The sequence below is a fragment of the Falco rusticolus genome, chromosome 5, assembly GCF_015220075.1.
Source record: "Falco rusticolus isolate bFalRus1 chromosome 5, bFalRus1.pri, whole genome shotgun sequence".
NCBI lineage: Eukaryota > Metazoa > Chordata > Aves > Falconiformes > Falconidae > Falco > Falco rusticolus.
The window spans coordinates 74,048,697-74,068,311 of NC_051191.1; the positions used below are offsets into that span (position 1 = coordinate 74,048,697).

The 19,615-nt window shown below is 34.2% G+C and overlaps 1 protein-coding gene across 1 annotated transcript in view; it reads left to right on the top strand.

Annotated features, from left to right (window-relative positions):
- C2CD5 (C2 calcium dependent domain containing 5) overlaps window positions 1-19,615 on the top strand; it is a 67,439-nt gene that overhangs the window by 17,079 nt on the left and 30,745 nt on the right. The window contains 2 exon segments of the mRNA XM_037387506.1: window positions 3,091-3,176; window positions 8,789-8,897. Coding sequence (XP_037243403.1) covers window positions 3,091-3,176; window positions 8,789-8,897 — 195 coding nt within the window.

A 19,615-nucleotide genomic window follows, 5' to 3' on the forward strand; every position in this document is an offset into this window, starting at 1 on the left:
ACTGCAAACTAAGAGAATATCAAACTGACAAAAAATGTGACATTTTAATCAGGTGATACATTTTGATGTGACATAGTATATGTTTGGAGGAAATTGAGAAGGTCAGAACTCCTTTTCTTTGTGGGAAATTAAAATTCAACGAGATTTAGAACTCAGAGTCATAAAGCAAATCCATGGCTTCTCTGGAAAATAACTTTTTGTACCTAAATAATGAAAGCAATCAGATTAAGTGTGTGAGAAGACTTTGTTATTTAGCCTTTACTCCATAGTATTTGTTATCAAATTTTGCAGAAAATTTAAAATAAATGTTAGATTACCATGGCTTTTAAAGAAGTTAATTTCAAACTAAAGTTAATCAGGTCATTATTTTTGAGAATATGCTTCTCATTCACATTGTGGAACTGTATTGTCATTCCATTTCTTTGTATGTTGAGAAATAATTTAGCAGTAAGTGCTGGTTCATTTGGAGAGAAAAAAAAAAAAAAGGCTTCATTTTGATTTCTTCCGTCTGTTTCTTTAGTCATCTTCTGAATCTACATCTCTTTGTCTCTATTACTTTCCTCCACAGCACCTTCCCCACAGGGACCTAGGATTTTCCTGTTTCCCAGCTCCCCTACACTCTCTTGTGATTCCCCACATCTTAAAAAGTCCTGTCTCCTCCTCTCGGGGTCTAGCCTTAACCCTCTACACTCTAGCCATGTCAGCCCAGTTGTTCTGAGGAAAAGTGTTTCTTTCACTGAAGAGCTGCTTCTGGCTGCTTCTGGTAGGATCAATCTATTCTGGCCTTTAATTAAACTTTTAAGAAAATGTTGTTGTTACTTAATATAGGGGCATTTAACACACAGCCTTCTATAACCTTTTGTTTTTGTTCAGTTAGCCTCTGAAAACTGCTGGCTACATGACTATTCATACCATCTTTCACCTCTGCCCCAGAAACGTTAAACAGCTTCAGGGATTCTTAAGGATTTGAAACATATGTAGTTTATGCTGCAGAACTTTATCCTTTACCCTTGCAAAGCTTCCTTTGGTAATTGGACTAAAATTCTGGGGGTTTTACCCCCCCTTATTGCTTTCAGTTGTTCCTATATTTTGCATGGAACAAGCACTTGCTCATTAATTCATTCATAATTTATTGAAATAATGACTATCAGGTGGCTAGCTTTTTAATCTTTTTAACAAAGCCTGTACAAACTTTTTATTTGTACTGCCTCCTTTTCCATTTCACTGACATGCATTATTTCACAGATTTAAATAGTTGATACTACTGCTTTTTCTGTAGAAACTCTTTTGATTAGTTTGTATTTCTTTGAGTTTGTTTCATGTCCAGTATTTATGCTGTTTGTCTGTATTAAATATTGTATAGTCCCTGACAATGATATTTAGAATCAATGCCAAATAGTAAAAGCAATTTAATCTTGTTTAATGGGACTATACAGATACTATTTTTGTTTCCTTATCCAAGAACAGCTAAAAATATTTGTTAAAAATTATACTATTTTAATATTTAATTATATGGTAATGATAGTCTGGTAATTCTTGAAAATGTTAGGAATGAATTAACATATATTATTAAGTCTGGTGTTATTTCCAGATCTGGTTAAAACATATAACTGCACTTTGTATATGTACAATCTCATTCATGTTTATTAGATGCTTGATCAGAAGATAAAACTATCAAGTTATGTTAAACTAGTTACAAATTCTGTAAAAAAAAATAATCTTGGCTTCATTCATAACTGTTTGCACTGTGCTGTTTGTATTTCATCCTGCTCCTGACACTTTTTTTTTTTTTTAAAAAAATCCTGTGATTTCCTGTACAACTCAGGTGTTTATTTTTGCTTTGTCCAGTTAGCACTAATGGTTTTAGATATAAGAAATACCAATGATAGTATGTTTTCAGGCATGAAATATTACCAAGAAAATCTGATTCACCAGCATTGTGTTTACTTTAGGAAAAACACAATCTTGGTATGTGTTTATTTTTTTTACTTTTGTGATTTCAAACCGTAGAGCAGATAACCTTCTGTCATACATATAACCTGCATCTTGACACACTCAGTTAAGAGTACAGTTCCTTGATAACAGTTAATTCAATAGTGAAGGTATTTGTGTATCTAAAACTTTCCATCTCTTCAGAAAAGCTCCTGTACTGGGGAGGTGGGTGTAAAATATATGGGAGTAAAATATATGAAAGAAAGAAAGAAAGAAAGAAAATTACCCATATTATGCAAAATTGGAGTTTATTTCTTATTTTCATTTTACAGATAATCTGCAGGTTATGCGTATGCAAATATAGTAATCAGTGTGGCAGTTTTAAATGCTGAGCAGTAGTCCTTAGTTTTTTGGAATGAATCAGATAAGCGAATATTTCATTGCATAGATATTAAAGAAAATTAATCGGTAATTTTTTTCAGTTTATATCTCAAATCAAAGGATTTGCATTGCTTTTCACTGCTGTAATTATGTGTATAGTCTCTTCCCAGTGATTAGGAAAGGTGATTTAGTTATTCTGAAACTTTGAGAAAGCCTGATTGTTACTAGTTTTTAAAAAAATTATGATAGTAGGGAGAGATACTTGGCTAGAGTAATCTGTCAGAGAATCATCATTCAACAGTGTGGACTTAGTGGTGATTTTGCAGCCCTTTTTGGTAAGGGCTGAAAATCTGATGATGTAGAAACCTGTGAAAAGCAGAGGAGGTAGATGTATATTGAAACCATAGGCAAAACTCCACAATAGTAACAAGAAAAAAACCCACAAGTTGTGTGTCTTAGGAAAAAAGCACAGATCTTTAAGTCTTTGTATGTTGAAGGGTTTTTTAAATTTTATTTCAGGTTGATAGCAGAAAAAGATCTTAATTTTTTTTGGTGTCCAAATGCTAAAAGAACACCACTAGTCATGTGAAAACCAAACCCCAAAACAACTCCCCCCCGCCAATTAAACTGTGATGCTCAGCATTTTTTTCCCTGAGAATTAGAATTATGGGAATAATTTGACTGTTTTCAATGACTATTTTATATATTTTTAAATCAAAGTTTGATTACAAATTATAATATGTTTCTTTGAATGTCATTTGTACTGATACTCTTCAGGAATGGGCAGTGGGAGTGCTGGAAAAGAAGGGGGGCCGTTTAAAACTCTTTTAAGACAACAGACTCAGTCGGCTCTGGAACAAAGGGTAAGGCATTTTATACTTACAACTTCTGATCTACTAAAGTGAAAATCTAGTTTGTAGTAAATTAAGTGGTTCCTTGCTACTTTCTGTTTAAATGTGTAATTTTTAGGTTTTTACTGCAGATGTTAGAAGTTGAATAGCTCTTTTATACACAAATTTTAATATATTACTAAAGAATTAAGAAAAGTGGAGCAAATAACTGTAATGTGCACAGCACTGTAATCACAACACACAGTGATTACGGTTGGTGTTACAAGAAATAGTTACAGCGAAAATTACTGTTCTTTAGTCTCTGTTACTGATGCCTGTGTAAGGTAAACTCTTTATTATCATGTATTTAGTTAAGTTTTTACAGAAGCCGAATTCAGAAACATTGGAATAGATTTAAAGAAGGTGAAAATCCCAGTTATAATTGTGAAAACTTTCAATTTTGAAAAGTAGTTTGATGCATAACTTAGCCTTCGATCTACTACGTGGTATGGTGTGCATGTAGCCTTTAAAAACTGGTAACTTAAACAAGCCCTAAACAAGCTTTATAGATTTACAGTTCTTTTAAGAACCTCTATAGGACTAAAAATGCTATCTGTTATTATGCTGAATAGGCTGTATAATAAAAACACTTTTTTTAATTCTTTGTGTAAATTTGGAATGCGTGCTTGCAACTTTTTTGATAGATTATATACTGATTTTGTCAAAATGTTATTAGTGAGCTGTCTTGAAGAAATACGACTGCTTTGCAATTTTGAAATAAATTCTAGTTTAATTACAGTTTCTGACTGTCTGAACTACTTACGTAGAACCCTATACGTTTGTTGAAAACAAAATCAGCGACATCTGTAAAATATAAGTGAATAGCTAACATTTTGAGTAAGTCGATGATTCTCTTCTCATTTTTTGTGTTATCCGTTGCTAAGGGAGGATCGCCTCATAGGTTCTGTAGAAGGCGGGTATGTTCCAAAACATTGTGTGACACTTTTTGTAGCCCTTTTTTCTTGTATTGAGGATTTCAAAACAATTATTTGAAATATTTTGATTTTCTTTTTTGTGAGGTTCTTCAGATTTCGTTGTAATCTTGTTTATGCAGGTTTTTTTAATACTTGTTCTGTTATTTTAAGAGCATTTATCAGATCGGCATATTTTTGCTTACTTAGTATTTTGCATGTTGATACATTTCAATTACAATTTTAATTTCTCTTCAAATAAAAATCCATGGCTATTTGCTTTTAATGTTTTAGTTTGAAAAACATGCTTTAAGAAGAGCCTTTTCTCTGTTTACCTTTGATTTTGCTAGCATTTCAGACATTTCATGGCTGATCTTTTACTTCCTTAGGAAGCTTTTTAGAAACAATTAGGAATGTATATTAAGAGCACTTGATGTATTTTTAGAGCTTGAATTATTAGCACATTGTTTTTATAAGGCCTGTATATTCTCTAGTGGGAAAAAAATACCGTAAAATAGGATGATAAAATGTTGAGTCTGTTGATGATGATTTAGCAAGCATGCGGACTGTGAATTGATACAAAAACCACGTGCATACTGTCTTTCTGAAAGCTTCATATTGGATGTGTTTTTCCTATGGTTACCTCTTAGGGTTACCTTAAAGTTGAGTTACTTACATAGAATGAATAACACAAGGTTTTTTATTTTGATATTGCACATGTAAATAGGGCACTGTAGTTACTTGTCTGAGTTAGGGTAGCATTTATTTGGGAAAACAAAGAATAAATTCAGTATGTATAATACATTTCAGTTATGTGTTAGATATTTAGTAAGTTCTTTTGAGTATTAGCTCAGTTTAATTTGGTATATGGTAATGCTAAGGCATGTTTAAACGAGTTTGTTTAACTGTTTGTCTCCACAGCTTTGTTTTTTGATCAAATGTGGTTTTAATGTGTTCCTTAAATAACTCTAATTGCAAACCAGAACAGATTTTGTTGGAAGGGTAATATTACTCAATTTCTTCCAGTAAAATACACCAGCTGTGGAAAACTCATACATATGTTATATTTTACATTAGTATATTTTTAGCAATTCACAGGGTGCATGTTGATAGCAAGTGTAACTATAGCACAGTTATCTTTGTGTATATTTCTATCTATAAATGTATATGCTCTATTTCCGTCAGGGGGCAAATGTGAGCTTACTTTACACATAAAAATTGGCTTGCATTTTTGTAGAAATGGCCAAATGCTGCCCTTAATGGTATTTTGTGTCTCTGTTGGCTTCAACTTGGACAATTGCTGTTTATTCCTCCATGTCTGCATTCTGCAAGTGCTTGAGAGATCTTTTCTGCTGCCTTTTCAAAATGGAGATCTGTTGATCGCCATCTCTGAAGAGCACTGCTAGATAACTGTTGTGTTAGAGCGCAGTTCTCTGTGTGATTCTTTTGGCTGAAATGCTGACTTAAGCAACTTTAATTTCTTGTGACTTCTTGTTACTATCCAGCCCATCCCCTCAGGTCAGCTGAAGAAAAATTTTAAGGTTGTTTGGTCACCTTGTGAGATGGCACAGTAAATGTGTTTAGAATAAAAACAATTTAACCAGGAAATTAACAGTATTATCATGTGGACTAGTTCTCTACTCTGGTTCAGCCCTAAAAGCTCTATGAACATACCTGAGCATTACAAGCATTATCTGAGGGAGTGGTACGATGATGGCAACGAATGAATGGCTGGAAGAGAATATGAGAACTGGTTCAGCCGGCACTAACACCAGATGATATGTGTGTGTAGCCTTGTTCCATGTGCTTTTTCATTATTTTGTGTGTCTGTGTATGAAATGTATGAACAGAAGAATACTGGCAATACATGTATGTGTATACACAAACATTTTTAAAGTATTGTATTAAACAAATATTCATGAGGATTTTATTTAACCTTATCAAGCTTTCCTGAAATGCCAGCTATGAAATCTCTATGTAGTTGCAAGGATTAAAGCAGTAACAGTTCTTTCAGGGTCTTTGCAGTCAAGGGACTGTGAAATGTTGCAGTGAATTGGCATTGGTAAAATAATTAACCATCTTCAGTTGTAGCGTGGAAACTTTTAAGTTTCATCATGTCTCCTCACACACGGGAATACTCTGCTTGCATCACCTTGAGGTAGTTCTTTGCACATTGCAGTAATAGAGGAGATTTGTGATACGGAAGTACTGCATCTGGTTCTTACGGGATTTCTGTTTCCATGCAATAAGTATAGCTTTTATATTTTTGAATTGAGGCTGGAAATTGTTTTTGAGTAACGTAATGCTAAAAACCCTAAAACCTATAAATGAGCTTAAAAAAAAGAAAAAAAAAAAGGGGTGGGGTGGGGAGAAAGCCATCTTACGAAGTGATGCAATTCCATCTGCATCAGAATGAATGAGACATTGTTAATGGAATTGGAGTATGTCAGAATGGTTCCATGAGTCAGTTACCCAGACTTGTCTGTGGCTGAAATTAACTGATAAGACATAGGTCTAATTTTAAGATGTATGATAATATAGGCTTGCAAGTATCGATATATTGGCAGAGATGAAACTATGTTAGTAGTTTGAAGTTTTATGCCTGGTTTGTAGGGTAGAGAATCAGGCAAACGAAGTCTGAATATGTTAGAATTACTTGCAACCTTATGAAAATGAACAGAAACAGAAGGTAATTTCTGAATCTCAATAGAGATTAAAAAGCATTGGATTTGTTTATGCTTGAGAGCATGGAGTATCACTCACTTTGGTCACTACGTACTGCCTTAGTACAATGTAAGGGTGAGTATATATATGTATGTATAAAATACAAATGTAGTTTAGGTTTAATGGAGTTTCATATAGGTGGCATATGCATACACTGATTTCTGTACTTCTGGGAAAGCAAATTATTTTTTAAGTCATTAATGTGGGATAACTGTATTCAAGGGACAGAGCAAGTATGTTACATATTGAGTGAGTGTAATGGATACAGGGACAAATACTACTAGTACACTTTTGACTCACTGAACAGTTGATATTACAGAGCCACAGTGAAAGAGGGTTCTAACAAAGTGCTGATGTACTGCATTTTTTCTATTTTTTGGCATGAAAAACTTACAGAAAAGTAGTTCAAACTGTGTTGTAGTCAGAGCTTTCTCAACCGTTCTGATAACCTGCAGTTAGAACCTTTCTGGAGCCCTCTCTAGAGATCCATCCGTGCTCCTGAAGACAGATTAGTCGAGCAGATTTGCAGAGTCCTATGGTGAAATGTTCCTGCTTTTGAAGGCACAGCTGTAGGTTTTGGTGTTTTTTGGGGTTGGTGGCTTCCCGCCCCCCCCCCCCCCCCCCCCCCCGCCCCGCCCCCTTTCTGGTTGTTGATACTATGGTTGTTGATTTCAAAGTTTGCCTCTTAGACTCAAAATTAAGTCAAACAAAAATCCAGAAAACTTGAAGTTTGTAGGACCTTTTAGAAGTTCTAAGAGTTCTAATAACATGGGTGCTAAGAATTCTGAAATGTTAGTTTTTAATTTTGCATTGGGCTTTAGTTTAAGAGGACTTTTCATGCCATGTATTGCTGGAAGAGCCATGATCCTAATTTAATCTGCAGCATGTGCATTGTTTAGATAGAAGCTCAGTTGAACTGTACTGTTGCAAGTACTTCAATTACGTGAGAAAGGAATCTGTACTGTACTTTCATATATAATGAGTGTTTATTTTTTCCATTTAACCAATCATCATGACTATACAAACCATGATTGCATGATTTTTCTTTTTCTTTGTTTGCCTCTATGCATTTAAAATTGCTGAACATAAATCTTTTGCCTTTCCCCCATAAGTGTGCTATCAACATGTATATACATCCCATAGAATATAGAAAATAAAATCTTCTAATTTTTGGCTCACCTTCTTTGAATATGACTGGTTTATTTCATCATGTGTGTCATGAGAAATTACTATTATCACTTACTTTGCCTCTTGTATGAACTAAATTTTTGAGTAGTTTCTAATACTTATTAATTCTATATTTTCATTAGGAATTGGTAAAAAACGATTTATGCAAATGAATTGGAAGTGGATTTCCTTAGTTTAAGAACTTACAGTTGTATTTCAAAGACTTTATGCTAGAAGATGAATATTTACTTGTTAATGTAGAGCTTGTGATTCTAGCAGAGCAGTCAGTTAATATTTTCTAGGTATGTTCTCCTGTAATTAGATACTCATAATTCTTACAAGGCTACAGTTTGTTTTATCCTGTGCTTCAGGATCAGACTGCAGTCAATTGTAACACTAAGACCTAAAAAAAGGAGAAAAATGTTCCTTTATTTTGTATCAGCTAATGAATGTAGAATTATGTTGTTTAGCTGCCATCCTGAAAGTGGACCAATAGAGGCTCTGTTAACAGGAATATGTAAAGTTTTGATTATTTATTAAAATTGTGCTGAGATACAATTTATGGGGGAAAAGTATTCTTACACTGTATAATACCTCTGCTTTTATTATACTATGCGTCTATGGAGATGCATGGTTACGTAGTGCTTAGTAAGCCTGAAGAGCGTTTGGCCTAATGTAACTGCTTTGCCTGTATTTCAGGGAAATATCAATTCACTGCATGTTTATTGGCAATCAGCAGTGATTGGTAAGCAGTCATTTGATGTTTGTTTTTAATCATAACAGGAATTTCCGTTTTTTACCTTGACGACCTTTCCACCAGGCTTTCTTGTCCACGTTGGTGGTGTTGTCAGTGCACGGTCTGTGAAGCTCCTGGATCGCATTCACAATCCTGGTATGTTAACACAAGAACAACTTCCTTGCCCAAGTCCAGTCATAATGATTGCATACTTCAGATCTTTATAACTTTATAACATAGCAGTATTTGAATATACAAATCTGTTCTAACACTGTATAAACAACTCAATATTTTTCAGACAATCATTTAAACTTGAAAAATAATAATCATTCAGAGGGTGTGTTTTTAGTGAGAAACTTTTCAGCAAGTTAATGAAGTAACAAAAATACTCTGAAACCAGTATCTTTGCCCTAAATGTCTTTGAATTATTGAGGATTAAGTTATTTTTTTACCACTTTTTAATATTAAAACTTGATGCAAATTTTCAATTAAAACAAAAATAAGATGAAATGCTTGATCTTAACTGTGAATGTTTTTTAATTTTCAGCTCCTTGAAATCCTTAAGGACTAATGACTACAGTTTATCTCCATACATGTTTTTAACCTCTTTTGATAAAACCTTACAGCTTTGTTTCTGTTCTTAAAAACATATAATGAACAACACTTCAAGATTTTTACTTAATATTTACCTGGGAACCCCAGTACTGGAACATGTGTATTTTGCGTGTCCTAGTGCTGACATCAGAATTAAGTTACTTTTGACTCTGAAGACTGTGTTGTTACGTTCACTGAGACAAGCTGAGGAATACTCTGTAAAACGTTGGAGTTAACAATGCACTTGAAAATGCAGACAGAGGAGAGTAAAAAGTAGCACCTGTAGTGGTTTTGCATGCACTAGTCAGGAGTAATAAAACAAAGTTTGTGCAAAGGCCTCTTTAAAAGCAGTTAAAAAAATATCTTTTTTCCTTTTCTTTCTTCTTCCTGTGGTCGAAGGCAAGTAATTCTGTAATTGGGTAGATTGGTGCTGATCTAAAGATTCAGCAAACTGACAACACAAAATAAAATCAGAGACTTAATTTGAATGAAACCCCCCTACTTTAAGGGATTTCTTTACAGCACGTGAGTGCATAGTATTGTCTTTTTTTCCTATTTTTAGGATTTATTTACACAGTGGAGAGAAGATTAAGAAAAATGCCAAAATATAATTTATATGTGAGTCGTCCCTTTCTTTGCCACAAAATTGTTTTATGCTTCTGTATTCTCAATAGATTCTGATACAGGTTACTTATGTGTGATAAATATAAGACAAAATGAAAAAAAATCAGTTTTGGTCAGAAGTTTTAAAAACTTAATTTCTTGCATTATACACTCCTTTATTTTTACAACTGACTGAAAGCAAGATAAGAAGAGAAGATAGAGATGCATCTTTGCACAACTAAGTGGCTCTTTGCAGTGTTTTTGTGGGACTTGAAGATTGCTCCTGACAAGTGAATGTAAGATGCATGATACTTTGAACTCAGTATATTGCAAAACAATGAAAACAAAAGAGGAAATGAAGGCACATGGCTATGGGAGGGAAGGTGAAGAAGCAGAAAAAAATTTTCTGATACAGTGATGATCATACTAAGCATTGGAGTCAAATCTGTAAAATATTAAAGGAAACCAATAAACTGGCAAACCAAAAACCAGGAGAATGTAGAAGAGGAAAGAACCTTTGAAGGTGGATTGAGAACTTACCAATAAGACAATAATTGCTATATACTGTACACTTTGATCACGCCTAGTACTAGATTGCTATAGCATGCTCCTTTTTTCCCTTTCTATTTCAGCCTCTTATTAACTCTGCTGTCTGTGTCTTTCCAGTTCCTGTGGAGTGGTGTTGTCAATTGTGTTCTTGTTGGTAGTTTTTTTTCACTATTCTGCTCCTATAACTGATCTACTAATTTGCTGTTTTGAACTCAGCCTTTGTCGGAATTATGGGTAACACAAGATCATACAAACTGCTAGACTGGAATAGTTTCAATTCAGGTATTTTACTAGTCATTCAGTACTACATATGCTGACAGAAATTATGGCAGCTCAGTGAAGTTCTTAGAAATGCTTTAGGATATTTAGGTTAATGCTTCAAATTTAAATCTGTTTAATCATCAAATGCCTACATGTCTTGTTTTAATGTTGTTAAAGGCTTTCTTTAAAATTGCAAAACATTGTTTTAGTATTAAAATAGTATTGCTAAGAATAATTTAATATCAATCTGGAAAGCTGAATGTTCAGATTATTATTTTGTAGTAGCTTTCAGCTCAGTGTCCATGAAGCAAGTAATTTAGGGAAAAAGAATGGATTCTTATTTCTACAGTTGGGATCATGTCAGCTGTGAATTAATTTTTTTTATTTTTTTTGTTGTTGTTGATCGGTTTTATTTGGGGGGGCTGTTGGTTAGTTTTGTTGGTTTTGCATGAGCTTGCACTTTCTTCAAGGATGGCTGTACTTTTGTTAATTTGGGAAATTGATAATGTGTTTGTTCTAAATAATAGGTACAGGCATTGTCCAAAAGAATGGAAAATAGACAGAGGACTGTCTGTTTAAAGAGAAGGGTACTGTGTAGTCTGGGATTTGTTGGTTCATAGGTCTTGTACTGTAAAAACGCAATCAGCTTGTAGGACTTACAGCATAATTATTTGAACTCTTTAATCACTTTAATGCCTAACTTAAAGAAAGCCCCAATTTTCTATTTTTTTTAATGCAGTTTTTAGGGATCAAAGTGTGTGACTTCTTTATACAGCTGCAGCGAGAGTGGGTGAGTTGATGATGCAGCCTACATAAAAGCCACTTAGAGTGCTGATCTGTTAAGGGGAGAAATAAAGACTTTCCCACCACCCCTTTTCCTCTGGAAATGTGGCATGCTTTGGAAGAAAGGCAGGTGTAACTTCTCTGCATACAATATCTAAGCCAAAGCCAGCAGACCTTGCCAAACTGATATTTTTAAAGCTGGTACAGTAAAAAGCTATAAAGCTGACCTCTCTTTCCTCCTTGGTACTTTACTGTTGCAGTGAAGCTCTGTGTCATGCTCTAAGCTTCAGTTTAAATGATTATATACATTTTTCGTTTTACAAATAGTTCAATGATAGGTAGAGCCTAAAACTATTAGCGTATTTTTGTATTCTTGTTCCTTGCTGCAGTAAGCGTCCTGTAATACTATAATTACAAAGTCTTCTGGTTTTGTTGGTTTTATTTGCTTGTTCTAAAGCAATAATATTTTAAATTTAATTTTACTTTCCATATCAAAATAATACTGTGAAATTCTCAGATCTGTTACTAGTATAGTATAGTCTGATAGTTAAAAAGGTGTCAAAATTTTTCATCTTGTGTGCTGCCTTAGAAAGTTTGAATTAATTGTTGCTTCTTTGAGATAGTAGGATGTTAACATGGAAGAATTTTATTAGAATTAATGATGTAAATGAGTTATGTGCAGACCTAAACATACATTGAGCTAGGCTAGCAAGTGATCCAGCAATGTAAACCTAAGAAGCTAAGGAGTAGTCATGACTTCATTTCTTGACAGAATATCCAAAAAATTAGCCTAAATTTTTTTAGAGATAACAAGGAAAAGAAGGTGCATATATACTTACATATACATATGCATTTTATACTCGGGGGCTTTGGTACTCAAATTTTGGAGTAGAGAGGTCTAAACCAAACAGTAATTTAAGAGTTAATACCGTGCTGAGAACTGTCTGTATTTCTGTTGCCTCGACATGTGTTGGCAGCTCTGTAGTAAGTCTTAATTAATCCTACTAGTTAGGGACTGAGCAGGTTATGCTCATATTCCTGGAGTGTATGTTTCGTAGATAAGTAGTTACATACGATGCGTGATGGATAGTAAAGTTACAGATTACATGCAAGCTAACTCTGTTTTAGGCTGGAATAATGAATATGTTGTGCAGATCTGTTGCCATTGAGAAAGCAAAGAAGTTTCCACCTCCCCATTCTAGACCTTTATTGCCAGCTGTCATTGTTGGCTAATACTTGGCCTGAAGGAAAACAAGGATTTATACAGCTTAAGGAAAACAATAATACATCTTTATATTACATTCATGTTAGCAAGAATATAACACAACCATAAGTAGGCTAAAATTATTTTCCTTTTTGAAAATGTTCAGACTTCATTTAAGTTTGCTAGTAACCTGTGTAGCAAAGAAGGATGTTTCTTTTTTTTGTCAGTGGAGGGAGAAGCTTGTTTAACTAAATGTGTAAGATACAACAGGACCATCTGATGGTGTTGAAAAGTCAGAGATTTGAAGATGTTTGAAAATCAAATGCAGACGTAAAGACTGTTTCATGAATAGAAGCTCCTTAAACATCTGGGATTTGCATGTAGTTCAATGGCAAAATTGTTTAAAAGTTTGTAAATGATTATCAAGATGAACCTGCAAAATAAAAGTAGAGAGACAAGCACAAGTGCATAGAAAAGAGGGCACGTAATACAGTGGAAGAAGTACTGGTGTGTATTCTCTATATAATACATCGCTGAAAAAGGATGTTTAAGGTGTACTATAAATACAAAAATATGAAAGGAATCCTGGATCCAGAAGACTGGGTCTTTGTTAAAAGTTTCTCCCTGAAATTAAATAGAGAGAGGAGAGGTTCCTTAGGGAGTCCAGGGAACTTGTTGAATAGAGACTGCTTTTGCATATGACTGTTCCATAGCACTAATGTATACAGTGTTGTCACATAATTACTTCATTAAACCCCTCATTCAGGGAGCTGCTTCAGCAGTGATTCTTCAGCTCCAGCAGTCAGAAACATGGAAGGAGAAAAGATTGTTTTAAAATTCCTAAGGATCTCCTAGGCTCCCTGTGTGATATCTGGTCTTGCTGTTGGAGTGTGAAATTCTCCAGAACTCTAGTTTTGTATGTGAGGAAATGCAAGAGGAAAGCTTGAATATGTTTTGGTTCTGTAACTTGAATGCTTTTCTTTCACAAAAATACATACAGTGAATGTGTAGATTACATTTTGTACTGCTGTCTGGGCTGTAAATGTGGTGTACTTGTAAGAACACAGTAGAAAATGTCAAAATGGTTTTGTTGATGTCTGATGTGGCTATCATTCAGAAATAGTAGAAAACCAACATTTTAAGCTTGACCTCTCCCCTGTTCTTGGAGAATTTCTGGGTTGATGACTTGTACATCAGTGTGTATTGATAGATAATAGGAGGTTGAGGCACTCATCAGAGCCTTTTCTGAACAGAGGGCTGCGGTGTTTTTCAGTAATATTTTGCTCTACTTTTCTGCAACCTTTCCAGAGGAGTGAATATTCCCAAATGGTTTTTATGATGTGAATGGTGTTTGAATATTCTTTTTGTGAAACAGATGCACCCTTATATTAATGAACTAATTTTCTTTGGGACTGTGCATTATTTTTCTTGTGGAGAGTTCTGAGTAGATATTTATGTAACTGAACAAAGGGTGGTCACTGTCAGTGAGTATAGAATAGCATTCTTGTGTTCTGTTAGAGATTCATAAATTAATAAACTTGCCATTTAAAATATTCGGTTTAAAATTCTTTGCCTAATAGTAAGTAATGCTATTTAATCTGTTCATATTGATTTAAAAGTCTCCCTGAAATCTGGCTAATAGTGTGAAAGCCATCATAGATTTTTCACTGCACAAATGCGGCAATAAAACTGTTGCTTATTGCACTACAGTTTTTGTTTTGAATTGATAGTACATAAGAGAGAAAACCTTGGTCTTGTGGAAAATCATTCTTATTTTTCTTGCACATTACTCTTCCTCATTTCAAAATAGGGGGCTTGACTAAATTTCTTGATACAATTTCTTTCATGGATTACAATGAGATTTTTCAGCCTTAAGATGTGTCACTGTGATTGCAAAGGTACACTTGTAGAATGTTTTGCCTAGCTCAAAATACATTGTTAGAAGAAAACTAGAATGATTCTAGTTGAATGGACACCTTCCTAACTACTATGTAATAACAGGTAAACATGTCCTTGTAAAATGTCTGTGGACAGTTTTGTAGGAAAATGGCAGATAATACAAGTTCTAACTGACTGTAACAGGATTGTAGAAATAACTCTGGTAAATATTAATGGATAAGATCATTATCTGAGCTGAATTAGGCACAAGAATCTTCCTTCCTTAATATGTCGTACTTCTTATAAAGAAATACCATAGGGGTTTTTGATTGGTTGTTGGTTTTTTTGGGGGGGGGGTTTGGTTTCTTTTTTTTTCTGGTTCATTTTGTGCTTTGGATTCTGTTAGCCAGTGCAATTTGTCTTTGACCTTTTGCAATAATATTTTCAGGGTTTTGTAAGTTTTGACTTTTTGGTCTCTCTTAAATTGACCTCTCATTGAGGTCCTGAACTCACTCCAAAAGGCGCTGTAGAGAGGCTCCTTGGATCCAGAAGATTAGAGAGGCTTCTCTGGCTAGTTTGTCTTAAAACAAACTGCATTCACTATTTCTGTGCACTCAATACAGAAGTTCTGTGAATGTTACAAATAAAAGCCTGAGGAGTGTAAACAATGAATAGGAGATACGGAGGCAGTATCATTTCATGCCAAATAATGCCATCCCATTTCTTCAGCTGTGCAGGGAGGTAGATACTCTGCATGGTAGTCAGAAAGAAAGTGGCAGTCATGTTTTTGAACATCTGTGTTTGTTGAGAGATTAATTTTTTTGTGTTTAAAAATCTGTATGTTTCTTTCAAGAGCTATGTTAGATAAATTAGTATTATTGTTGCTTGGTTTAAGGTTCCAGCTAGTTTGGCTTGTTTAAAGCTTTAAATCGTACTTGTAGTTAATTTTGTGATGCTAATTATAAAATAGATAGGACAGGTTTTAAACCACATTTTGTTACAGCATAGCGTCTCCAGCTTTGGGTAATAGCTGCTTGAGGATTGCTCAAGTTTTAAAATAAGTTGTATTTATTGTGCCAAGATAACAAAGCAAGAGAGAGATAGGAGGTAGAATAAGTAGCTTATTTATTACCTAGCAGCTCTTCAAAGTGGCAGACCTTGCCCTTGTTATCGTAATAGGATCAATTAAAAGATTCCTAGATCTTTTGTTAGTATCCCACACTGTACTGATTAGAAGAACCTTATGCACAGCCATGAGGACTTCGCCATTATAGGATGAATGACTGATTGAAATAGTAACTAAAAGCTGGAGTGACAAAGCTAATGTTCAGGCCTGGTACACTTATTTTCCAGAGACAAATTAACTTCTGATATTGTAACATTTTGTTGTGTCTGGGCATAACAATTTTAAGGAAGTAAGTTGAATTTTAAACCTTTATTTTCAAGTGTTATCTTAATAGTTTAATTTTTAATTATGTACATTAAACACTGAGCATCTTTTTGGTCTTCAAATGCTTAATGTTTTATTTTAGTTTTTTAAAATTTGAATGTGTATCACCTGTTTGTTTCCTTTAGCTATAAATTAAATTATTACTGAAGTTTTGGTATGATTGCAGTTGTGGTGGTGTTTTTGGTTTTTTTTTTTTTAAGATGGTACTTTTTTGTAGCTTCTGCTGTTTCATCAGACCTTCATCTACAATTAAAAGCAAAAGTTTTAGGGTTATTATTACTGCTGTGTAGTTAATGCTTGGTGGTATTTGTAGATCTTGTTAAACCAGTTTATGGAAAACTATTGCCTCAAAGATTAATTCTAATATTTAGAAAAGGTTACATTATACTGTAGTCTGTCCAAGTGATTCTTGCATGTTTATTCCTAAGATCAGTTACATCTATAATTTGCAACGTGTGATTGATAGACAAAGTGTAGAACAGTGGAGGTTTACTTTTTTTCGATTTGAAAATCCAAGTCATTGCTATTTTTTATTATTATTTTTATTTTTAATCTGAGACATTCTGTTTAGATTTACAAAGCTGAATTGGTTTAGGTCACAGATAAGTTACTGTATAGAGACTGTGTAAAATACTCTAGTTTAGTGATGTCAGTCATAAGGCTTAGGTATCTGAGCATTTAAACTGTTACAAGCAACGTTTACTTGAGATGGTGAGCCAGTGTAGTGAGACATCTCAAGACTTGCTCTCAGGGATATGGAGAATATACAGTTGTTCAGGAATATATGGCTGAGAGAGTTACCTGATGGGAAGTTAAGGTAGGATTCCAAAAGCCAAACTTTGAAGTAGGATTTTTATAATTCACTTTTAGGGATGAGATAGGCAAAAACATCCCCTGATCCACTTTAAAATTCCTTAATGGAAATAAAATTCCATATGTTTCTGTCTAAATCACAAATACATTCACTCATATCAGGGATATAGAAGCTATGGAGATTCTGTTAATTTTGTTTCATATGTAAAGTAACTTCTTTTTTTTCCTTTTGTAAGAAAAAACTGTTTTCTCTAGCCTCCTAGCAACGATGTAGTTTTTTGGGGTTTTTTTTTTCATGGAATTCAGAATATAGGAAAAGAATTCATGAGTTTTGATGGGAATGTTACTTAGAGGAACACTTTGCTACTCGTCCATCTTGGGGTATAGGCATTAAAGCACGAAAAGGAATGGTGCTGCTTTTCTGTACGATTTATACTATGTGCTCTTGCAGTCTTCTGGTGGTCATGTAGTGATTTGGTTTTGTGTTCAGTCAGCCAGCCGAAATACCCCATCCTGTAAATGTGTGAAGGCTGGATGCATTTTTAATCCTAAATGTTTTAAAAACAAGTTTCTTCAATAATTGAAGAATTTCTTCAACGTCCAAATTTAAACCTGCTTTTTTTCTATTTAGAAGTTTGGGCTTGAGAAGTGAGATACGCGCTCTCTGACCTCATCTGGCAGAAAAGTAGTAATGCAGTATTGTTATCCAAGCTAGATGTTTTGTCTGTACTTTTGCAGGAGTAAGTGTACCTGTTCTCTTTGGTGGTGTGGTTGCACTGTTTTCTGCTGTTTTAGTGTATCTTAGTTTTCATTTGATAAATCCCAGTAACCTACTTCCTTCACTTCCTGTATCATAAGCAAAGTTTTCATTTTCACATCTTCTAGTCTTGAAGATGAATATAGGGAGTAATTTTTAAAAAAAGGATGGAGTGGCTTTGAAAACATTTTGAAAGTTTTAAGTTAGTCTGTTATAGGTTTAGTTATTTACTACCCAAGTTTTGGGTTTAAACTTTACAGACAAGAGGATTTGGCTTTTGTACACTTAGATATTTGTTAAATATTTTAGAAAGATGATAGGAATCACCTATGGATAACCACAGAGGATTAAATTAAACTTCAAGGACCAGGGAAGGGTGCTTATAAACCAAACAAAGGTGTCTTTTACAAAAAAAAACCCCCAAACCTACAAAACCAAATCCCACAGTTTTTTCTGTGTAAGCTGATTAATATGTTTTAATGAAGAAGATACAAGAATAAGGGGATAAGGAAGATGTGGGTGATGGCTTTGCCTAGTGAAAGACTCAAAGATTAAATTTGAAAGTGTGTTACTGGTGTCTCTGTAGCCCTTTTTGAGACAACAGAACAATTGAGTCATTTGCAGATTTTGAACACTTTCATAGTACGATTGTCCTCGTTTCAGAACGTTATGTTATAAATGTAAATATTTATTAAATTATACAATATTGAAATAGGTTGAAATGAATCATACAGTTCCTGCTTCAGGGTAATTGTCTCAAGATGTCTAGGGATACAGCTTTTATACAGTGACACTTGAGGATGATATGTGTAATCAAGAGACCATTCTTAATTTTTCTTCAGTTTTTAAAAATCTGTATGGACCTAGCATAATGCAGATTCTGGCTAAATCTTGAAAGGCCCTGAACAAGTGGACCTCTAGCAAATAACTTCGGAAAAGTGTTGCTTCTTATGAATGAGAAAGTATTGGTAGTATCTAGCATTATCTCCAGGTAAAAGACTTGGACAGGGTGTTTTCCTGTCGACATTACAGCCTCATAGAAGTCAACCTCATATTTTGAAGGGAAGAGATAGGTGCCTTGGTGGTGGATAGAATAGACTCAAAGAAAATTTCGGGCACAAATGAAATACACTGCTGTGTGTATCATCTAAAGCTGTTTAGTAAAATGAGTTTGGAAAGTTTCAGTTGGAGGAGGTTTAAGTTGGCACGATTTTTATAGAGTGCTGTACTGCTGACAACATTGTTTCTCAGGTCTTCAACTCCAGAAACAGTGTGCTTTGCTTCCACTTTGTTATAAATATCATGCCAATTTTGAAACATTAATAAAAGTAGGTTTAATATTCAGTCTTTGGTTTTCAATAAAGGGTGCATAATAGCAGTGTAATTTTTGAAACTTTTTTCCCTAAAGTTGTAGATAAACCTTGCTATAAACTACTCAGTAGATTTGCTAGAAAAGCTTGTGATTGAGTGCTATGTATGCTTGCCTTTTTGCTTCCACCTAGAATCCAGGGCCATTACTTTCTGTAACCATTTCAGTGAGCTGCCATAGTTTTCAGTCTGTACTGTCACCTGATCCAAGCATGCGCCAAAATACCCACCGTTTCTGGCTACTGTCTGCTGAATCTGCTTCGCAAACCCTAAGTTCTTAAGCTTTTGCCTTAGCAAAAAACAACAGACACTCTTACAGGGTGTACTGGACACATGCCATCCTGCTTCCCTAACTCCTCTAATTGTTTATGTAAATCCTTAGCTTTACTAAACCTGTAAATGCTACAATGGCATCCCCATGTGAAATTGTGTGGCTCATGTGTCAAAAAAGGCTGCTTGTGAAAATATTTGTCAGAAGAATATGAATGCTACACATTGCACTGCATTCAGTGTTTTGTATCAATTTATTATTGCAATGTCATGGTGTTTGATTTTAATTGTAGACAATCATTTTGTGTTTTAATATGCAAAGGTAAGTTCATGTAAACTGTAAA